Consider the following 10,078-nt stretch of genomic DNA (forward strand, 5'->3'; position numbering starts at 1 on the left):
CAGTGATTTGCGAGTTAAAATGCTAGAATTTAAAGGCATGTCCTTTGTAGATAAAGACTAAATTAAGTAATTAACTGAACTAATTCTGCAAAAACATGTTTAAAGTCTTCCATATATATATATATACAGGTAGAAAATAGCTCTTTGTGTTTTTCTCTCTTCTTTTTATAGAGACTGTTCACTACTACCTCTTTCTCGGTCATACGATTTTTCTTGATGATGGCCCAAGACCCCGGCTCGAAAAACGATAATACAATGGTAGTGTCCGGTGTTTAGCCGGTAAAACAAAACTGAACCTTCGTTATTTCTTTTTTTAAAAAAATATTTTCTTAGCGTTCATTAAGCAATTTGGGATACTTCTGTTTTTATCTGAAAAATGGCCGCCACCGGAGTTCTCCCATTTGTCAGAGGAATAGATTTGCCAAACAATGACTTTCAGGTTAATTACTATGCTATTGTTCACTCAATTGATCTAACATATAACTTATCGTGCGATTTTGTACCAATCTTTCTTTCAGTTTCAGTCACTTGATGGGAGAAACTGTAAAAATATCATCCCAAAAAATCCGGAAATAATCTCTGGAACAATCTTATCCCATCCAAGATCTTTTACAGTTATTCATTGAAGATTGACTCTAGTAGATTTAAGCCATTTATTTATTTAATAGAACTTTGGATATGTTTTATTACGTCAGTCTCAACTGAACCCTAGTCCACCTAATTGGCTGTCAACTAGTCTTTTGACGATTTTTTTTACTATGGCAGACTCAAGATTCCCACCATCCCAGCAAAAAGGAGCGAACAGTCCTTGCGCAGAGAATCCTCGTGGCCACAATTTTGAAATTATCTTGTTATAAATTTTAATTTCTACCAAAATATTATTACCTATTAAACACATATATATTTATGTCATGCCAAGAAAAACCATGTTCATATCATATAACACTTACATAATTCAATTGTTTATCAAGTATCCCAATATCTGTAAATATGGAACAAATCTGACAGGTTATGTGCATGTATGAATCAGTATTCGTGACCTAGACTATATTTATGGGAAAATAACGACTCCTATGACAAATTCAATCCAGTTTAGATCACTGTCGGGTATATATTGAACAAATTCAATCCAGTTTAGATCACTGTCGGGTATATATTGAACAATTTTATCATTATTACACAACATCAATCCATAATATTACTATATATTTTTTTGCCCAGTTTTAAATGGTAGAGAGTAGCAACCCCAGATAAGCCAATAATCTCACTAGAATTAGTGCATTTTATTAGGGTACTGGTATTTGTTTTGATTTTCGAAAGTGTAAATGTCTTTGTATTTAAATGAAAATAACATATATCGAAAGATTACAAACCCTGCTTTAATTGATATATGAATCATTAATATGCATTCATAAATTATTTGTAAATCGTAATTAGAAAATCGATTGACAGGTGATTATCTCACCTCGCTGTAATGTAACAGTTTGGGACGCAGTATTCAAAATATGGGTCATTTTAAAAATAGATGCGATCACATGATCTATATGCAAATGAATATGATCACATGGTCCAATCAGAGCAGAAAAAAAACTTCTGGTTGGTTTTTTAAACATTTTTGTGTCGCCATTTTTTATGAAGATATCGTCTCTCGAAGTCAAAGGCACGCTGTACCGTCCGTGGTGAGTATTTTACAATGATTCAAACACCTTTAAACAACTGAAATTAAGACCTTTAATTTGATATATTTATAAATAAAATCCATCAACAAATGACTTTCACATGTTAAATTTAAGTTCAAAGGTCACGATCTTGAGCGCGTGACCCGAGGTGAGAGTTCGACGCTATGTTGTCAAAAATTGACTCGATGATAACATATGTTGGAAAACCAATAACTCCGTCCCTATATATACTTTAGGTATATTATATTACGAAGTTACCCATCTATATCCTATCCAGTACTGAAAACAACAAAAATGATGCCTTTATATATAATAGTTATTACGAAATGCCCACAAAAGTTACATGCCCTAAATAAAAATCCCGACCAAAAAAAAAATTCTAAAAAATACTCGTAAATTCGTTAAATGAACGACTGCAATGTGTACAATAAAGTTTGTTATGTCAGAAGTAAATCTTCATCAAATAAACAACTGTTTTTATTGAATATATGAAAATTCATGCTGCAAATTTATCTTGGACATTGACAACTTGTACGCATTTCGGATATGAAATAGGATAGGAATTTTACACATTTTGGGAAATTTGCATTTTCGTTTTGTCGATTACATTTATAGACAGTATAGAGCAGTATTTTATCATCCAATAGAACAATCAATCAAAATACATTATACTGTCTTACACACATTTTATTTGTTTATATGAAATGTGACATGAATGAAATAGATATATATTCTTTAACAATTCCAGGACGGCAGCAAACAGTCACAATTGACCCTTCGGAACAGCATCGGTCACCATTGATGGATCATCCTGGACCGTTCTGTGAGAACACCAATTTCACATCCAAAGACTTGGACCTTAACCGAATGCGCTACCAGATGGGAAACTAAAACGATGTGTAGTGGTCAAAGTTCACAAGGATGTGATGAAAAACAAACAGACTAATGCGAAAATAGTTGAGTGGATATGATCCTTACAACCTGGTCTCAAACTCTGGGAGACAGTGGTTTTTTCCTACATACTGTGCAGTTGACCTTAAATATCGAGGATATTAAGAGTTGTTTTTTTAAGTTGAATGTCATGTGATACTAGTATGTGCTTTTTATAGTGTACTGCAGTAGCTTGTATTTTTTTTGCCAGAGATGGCAATTGGCAATTTTGTTTCTGTGATTTAGTGCTATTTTATTTCAATAAAATGTGAATAGCATTGTTAATGACTTATACAATAGAAGAATTTTGTTTAATGTAATTAAAGTTATAAGCTATCATTGAAATAATTTCTTTTGATATTCCAGTTGATTTTATATATGTTTTTTCCAGTAATACTATCGATTTGATCACCTTAATAAAATGTAAAATCTGTATTATTTTTGGGTGTGTTTTTTTTATTTTTCTATATTAAGCTATGTCTTAAGAAATAAATAAGTAGAAACAATAGAAAGAGGAGAAAAAACAACACAAGACTGCCAAGTTTCATGAATATAACTTTGTTTAAACAAAAGTTATGAAAAAAATTGTGAAAATTCTTGAAAAACGAGTTCCGCGACTCGCGAATCGCTATATAGGATTGTATAGGGGCAAAAATTCATAAAAGCCGCCCGAAATTGTTGACTTTAAAATGCCATATTTTTTTTATTAATTAAAATATTTAAAAAAAATCAAAATGTTCTGTAAAGGTCTTAATAAGCTGCTTCCAATGGTGTTCATGAATAATCTATTTTTTACTTTTAAAAAAATGGTCTGGGGTTGCTATAGAGAGTTGTAGCGTTACAGAGATACATAAGAAATGTCAAATAATGAAAAAGGATCCCTGATTGCTCATTATTGTAGCTAAACCGAACCCTAACATAGCTTATCCAAATAAGCTGGCAGAGCGGCTCATCTTGTAGTCCAAATAATTGTACGTTTACGGATCTTTTTATGATTTTTCATATGGCAAATCCTTCACATACAAATTGTTTTGTACCGAAAGTGGGTAGTTATTCAGATTGGGATTCCTGGTTAAAGCATATTGTGTCTTTAAAATATCATAAAAACAAGAAATATTACCAGATGCTATTTTACATTAGTTCTGTACACACAAAAAATAAATATCCAACAAATTATTATGAGTTTGATGCGTTTTTCTTCCTCAACAAGAATGCATTAATTTAAAAAACAATATGTACATTCAACTCAAACTATTCTTATTAAAAGTTAGATTCAGAATGGATCATTGAAAAATAAATTGCCTAGTTTTAACTCGGGTATTTGTATGTTTTTGTTGGGCAAGAAGACAAAAAGGTATTTCACTAAAGTTTTGTTCCAGAATGCTTTATAAATATGATATTTATGCACTTGACATCTTATTGTGACAGTCTACAATGAAACGAACGCTGGGCTACATAAACAGCCTAAAAATCTTGGGAGTCATGTGACAGTGGTCAACATTTGCACTAGCCCTGTACTGGTGAAATTCTCTCCAGGCTTGCTCAAATTCTGAATTTTATATAGCAGGGCTTGTTTATTATTTTTTAACAATAGGTTCAGGCTTGTTCATCCAAAAGTTAAATTTCAAGACAGAAATGAAATTAGACATTCAGCATATTAATAACCTTGCAACTCTTAATCCAAGCAATTTACTTCTCTGGTCAATGAGTTTACAGTTAGCCTTCTTTTTTGTAGTGGAAATAGATGGAGGAATTTCTGTAGGTAACTTCCAAATTTGGGGGGGGGGGGGGGGTGCATGTTTTCAAAGAAACTGTTATTCTATAGAGTTAATTGAGTAAAAACACTGTCTGTGGTAGGAATTGGGAATAGAAAATGAATATCAGTACTTGCCTCTATTCATCAAACAGGCTCAACCATTATCACAACCAAGCTTAATTGAATGTGGTTACACCAGTTACATTGAAATAAAATCCTAACATTTAGATAGCATTAATTAAACTGTTGAAAAACTACATTCACACGTTAAAATACAACAACTAATAGTATTTAATTACGTATATAAATGCCATGTATATACAGCTTTCCTAGGGTATTTTGTTTAGAATTCCTTGGGAATTTGACATTAGCCCAAGATTTATATTTTAATAATTATAAATCAAACAGAATTTCAAGATAATTGTAGACGCCAGACCAATTTAATCTGTACACAGTTATTTTTTGCCCTGAGATAAAATTGTATTTAAACTAGCTTTGAAAAGCACTGTATTGAGTATAAATATTGTAAAAAATATTGTAGTGTCATCCCCAGGACGCATAAAACACTTGGGTGATTTTCCCTCATCTTTGCAAGGGGATTTAGTATGAACATGTATGTATATATTTATTTATTTATATAAAAACATTTTTTTCAGGAGTCCAAATTTCCTAAGCATATTGCTGATATGACAGGACTGAGATGGCTCAAGTTGAACAGGACTGGGCTCACAGAAATGCCAAAAGAAATGGGAAATCTAACAAAACTGGTAAAAAACAGTCAGCGAGGCTTAATTTCAATTCATTTTAAATATATTTTTTCAATTGGGTTCATAGTAGGCTGATGAATGTTACTCTCTATTGAAAAATAGTTTGAGAATTATGTATAAAGCTATTTTGAGTCTGATAAATAGACTATAGATCATAATACTATACTGAGCATAAGTAGTATGTAGCAAGGAGCTGCCCGCCACTTCATGTTTATTTGTACACTTAATGTCTTTGTATCTACAGGAACACCTGTCTCTTATAAAGAACAACATCAGCTCTCTAGGTAAATACGTAGAGAAGCTTACATCGTTGCGCACCATCAACTGTAGACACAACAAACTCACAGACAAGGGTATTCCTAACAAAGTCTTTCAACTGCAAGATCTTTCTGTGGTGGTAAGGAACTGTCTATATTCTGTGACCGTAGCAAGCTATTACTGGTGTTCTCTTTCATTTGTATCTCAGCCTTTTCATTAATTAAGCTATTTTATTGGATAAAACAGTCAAATTATCAAAGTGTATACAGTCATGTATAACATACACCTGTGTTTTCTGATGCATTGTTTTTCTCCTACTTCAGAACTTCAGCCACAACGAGCTGAATGAAGTACCCCCTGAGTTAGAAAATGCAAAAGGGGTCATAGTGCTTAATCTTAGCAATAACAAGTAAGATTTTATGTTGAATTGCTTTATTTTAGCAATATCAAGTAAGGTTGTTATGCCCCCGAAGGTGGGCATATTAAAATCGCACCGTCTGTCCGTCCGTCCGTGTGTCCGGCTCAATAACTCGTGTCCGGGCTGTAACTTTCCCTTGTATGGACGTATTTTAAAATAACTTGCCACATGTGTTCCATATACAAAGAGGACGTGTCGCGTGCAAGACCCATGTCCCTACCTCTAAGATCAAGGTCACAATTAGTGTTTATTCACAATGGAGTGCTGCATATCGTGTCCGGGCTGTAACTTTCCCTTGTATGGACAGATTTTAAAATAACTTGCCACATGTGTTCCACATACTAAGACGACGTGTCGAGTGCAAGACCCGTGTCCCTACCTCTAAGTTCAAGGTCACATTTAGTGTTTATTCACAATGGGTTGCTGCATATAAAGACATAGAGTATCGGTTGTCATGTCCGGGCTGTAACTTTTCCTTGTATGGACAGATTTTAAAATAACTTGTCACATATGTTTGACATACTAAGACGACGTGTCGCGTGCAAGACACGTGCCCCTACCTCTAAGGTCAAGGTCACACTTAGTGTTTATTCACAATGGAGTGCTGCATATAAAGACATAGAGTATAGGTTGTCGTGTCCGGGCTGTAACTTTCCCTTGTAAGGACAGATTTGAAAAATAACTTGCTACATGTGTTCCACAAACCAAGACGACGTGTCGCGTGCAAGACCTGTGTCCCTACCTCTAAGGTCAGGGTCACACTTAGGTGTTTATTCACAATGGAGTGCTGCATATAAGGACATAGAGTATAGGTTGTCGTTTCCGGGCTGTAACTTTCCCTTGTATGGACAGACTTTAAAATAACTTGCCACATGTGTTCCACATACCAAGACGATGTGTCGCGTGCAAGACCCGTGTTCCTACCTCTAAGTTCAAAGTCACACTTAGTGTTTATTCACAATGGAATGCGGCTAATAAGGACACAGGCTATAGTTTGGCGTGTCCGGACTGTAACTTGTTGTTTAGATGATTCCACGTTCAATCCTTGCCGCTTTTCGGTACTGTTTTTCGAACTGTCCAATCAAATCCCGGTCCTTGGACTTACCGAAATACGATTATTTACCGAAAGACGGATACAATTACCGAAATACGCATGAAAGTTACCGAAAGACCCCTCCTAATGCATTTATTTTATTGTTTTTATATTAATATTATACAAATACATTACCAAACCAAATTTTAGAGAAAAATATTAAAATATAATGATGTAATAGGCAGTTGAAATTTCAGTGTTCGAGATCGAATTCCGCGTGCCGACTCGCCAACGGAAAGACAGATAAAAGCTTCCAAAATAAACAATTATTCCAATTTATGATGATCTCATAATATTCATATAACTATGATATTGTCTTTATTCAATTGAACAATAAGTAAATATTTTCATGAACTTTTTCATTTTTATGAGTGTATTTTAGTTATATGAATATTATGAGATCATCATTAATTGGAATAATTGTTATATATTATATGTCATTGAAATAGTTGTCTCCCTTAGCCAACCGAAAGACGATTTAACGCAGGTAAAAATAACTTATTAGTTGTTGTATTATTAAAATGATTATGAATTTGGATTCAAATAATAGCATTTATATTCTTATGGAAATGTTAGATCAATAAACAGCATTTGAAAGTATTTTGGAATATACTTGAAACATTGCCTTTGAAATAGGTCGAAAATGTCGCTAAAATCATTTACTTTTAAACTAACTTAGATCTAAAGTATAGTTTAGGGCTTTCAAATTATAATATTGTTTTATATGAAAATTGAAAAAAGAAGTTTTTAAACAGCAAAGTTCTCATCTTCAGATAAATTAGCTTACTTATGGACAATAATAACCAGACCACACCAAATACACAAAATCAGGCGTTGTTTAAAACAACATAATTATCACCCGGTATATGACACCCCACAAAGTAGCGGCACGTTTTTGGGGGACAGTTTGGTATTATTGAAAGTGTGTTAATTTGGGTACTAAACCCTTTTTGGCTCTGTGTCACGTGTTGAGTAAATACCATAATAATTACGCGATAAAGGACCGAAGTACGTGTACATTTATAATTGCGGGTGATTTCACACAAATTGACGGCTTCATTTGAAGATTCATAAATAACAATCGCGAGTAAAAAGGTAAGTTATTGCTGTAAGTATTAAAGAAGTCCAAATTAATAGAACGTTACACTCTGAAATCATTAATGATGGATGAGTTTCCTTGTGCTATATGTGTTGTTGACTGAAGTAGTGATCAATGCATACATTGTTCTAATTGTAGGAATTGGGTTCATGCTAAATGTTCTGAATTGTCCGAGCAAGACCTTAAGTCTTGGAGTGCCAAAAACCTCAAATTTGTTTTTAAATCGTGTGCATATAGTGGATTATCATATGATGCACTTGCAAGGTAAGTACCTGTTATATTGAAGGAGTAGACATATAGAGTGTCTTCTCATTCATTTTGTTATTGCAATGATATATCTATATATATGCCATTAGAAGAAACTTTTATCATATGATGTAAATGTTAATAGGTAAAACACAATTTTTTTATAATTTTTGGCTACAATGCGTATAATCATTATATATACAAGATTATTTAAAAATAAATGCATTAGAAGGCGTCTTTCCGTAACTTTCATGCGTATTTCGGTAATTTTATCCGTCTTTCGGTAAATAATCGTATTTCGGTAAGTCCAGGGACCCGTTTACATTGACCTCAGACGAACTTTGATCTATTTACATAGTTAATACTGATTTTTGGGTCGACCAAAAATGAAAAGATGGATGAACTAAGTGATATGACATTAGATCAGTTCAATTTGTGGTCAATTCATGCATTGAAGGTATAATTAGCCAAACGAAAGCAGTCAATAAATGGCACCTTCGAAGAGCTTGCTGCGAGGTATCTTGAATTTGATTATTTATGCATATTTTGGATAATATTTGTTAACTACATTGTGTTTTTATTTTTTGTTGATATTACTGAATCTTGAATTTTTTTATGATACAGGAAACTGCATATTTAAAGAAATATATTTCAGAATACGATTTATAACTCCGGGTCTTCCATAGTGCCAAAGTGGGTGGGGAAATGATATACAATTTTAAACATTAATTTGACTGTAAATCTTGCCTCAGATAAAAGTAGCTTTAATTTAGCTCTTAAAACATAAGGTAATGTGTGACGTATACAAATTTATTGAGAATGTCACTTTAATAGTTGTATAAGAAATGGGAAATGACAACACCAAACATTCTTTTTTTAAAAATGTATGCTATTTTTTCAGAGCCTTCTGTGCATGGGAAAAAGACGTTCCAGTAGACCATGATGGAAAGGAAATCGAAATGGGACTGCTTAAGGAGTACAAGGCCAAGCTTCTTGTGGATGGAGACGTCATACCAGATCCAGTCTCATTATCTTCCGGGTGGATAGGTGAAAAAAAGGCAACCAGCAATGGCCATCCATTTATATCACTGACATATCTATGTATATTGAGGGATGTGGTCATAGTGCAGTTATGAACAAGTTAATGAGTGAATATAAGTTAGGGAAAGCATACAGATATTTTGACAGTGGCTGGGTCCGGGAAGTGTTCATTCATGAAATAAGACATAACAGTGACAAGTGTGTGCTTAAGGCCAAAATAACTCCCTCACAAGGCACTAACAATGCTTGTTATAATGTGTGGATATGTGTGAGAAAGGATCTGCCAGACAAGCCAGGAGGTGAGATCCTGAGTGCATACTGTACGTGCACAGCAGGGATGTATGGGACATGTAACCACATTGCACGGGTGCTGTTTCGGTGTGAACATTAAAAAAGAGAGTTTAGAAATGCCGCCAACTGTTTTGGAAAATGCAAAAACCTCCTCCTCAAAAGAAGACTTCCTTAATAAAATAAACTTAACAAGGAAACAAATTGACCCCCGTCTCCTCTTCCAGCATGCATGCAGGGGTGCATGGATGACCAGTAGACTGTGTTTGTCTCACCCAAAATCTGTACCACATAATATTCTCATTAGGTTCAAGTCCTTTTCACACCTTTCTTTTATGATCTTAAAATGTTGTACGAATGAGAGACGTGGGTCAAGATAAAGGCCTAAAAACCATACAACTTTTTCAAAAACGATCTTTTGACCTCCTTAAAATACGTCGACAGTTTGCCTAGGATTATTGCCAAATAGCATACCTATAGTTTTAGTTTTTTAGTTTTTATCC

At 33.8% G+C, this 10,078-nt stretch overlaps 1 protein-coding gene across 1 annotated transcript; it reads left to right on the forward strand.

Annotated features, from left to right (window-relative positions):
* Positions 1-376: 376 nt before the first annotated feature.
* LOC128244059 (protein flightless-1 homolog) lies at positions 377-9,382 on the forward strand. Its single transcript, XM_052962075.1, has 5 exons — positions 377-439; positions 5,022-5,132; positions 5,377-5,529; positions 5,714-5,799; positions 9,148-9,382. Exons 1-5 carry the CDS (start codon positions 377-379, stop codon positions 9,380-9,382), a joined length of 648 nt encoding a protein of 215 aa, XP_052818035.1.
* Positions 9,383-10,078: the final 696 nt, after the last annotated feature.

Source organism: Mya arenaria, chromosome 8 (assembly GCF_026914265.1).
Source record: "Mya arenaria isolate MELC-2E11 chromosome 8, ASM2691426v1".
NCBI classification, from domain to species: domain Eukaryota; kingdom Metazoa; phylum Mollusca; class Bivalvia; order Myida; family Myidae; genus Mya; species Mya arenaria.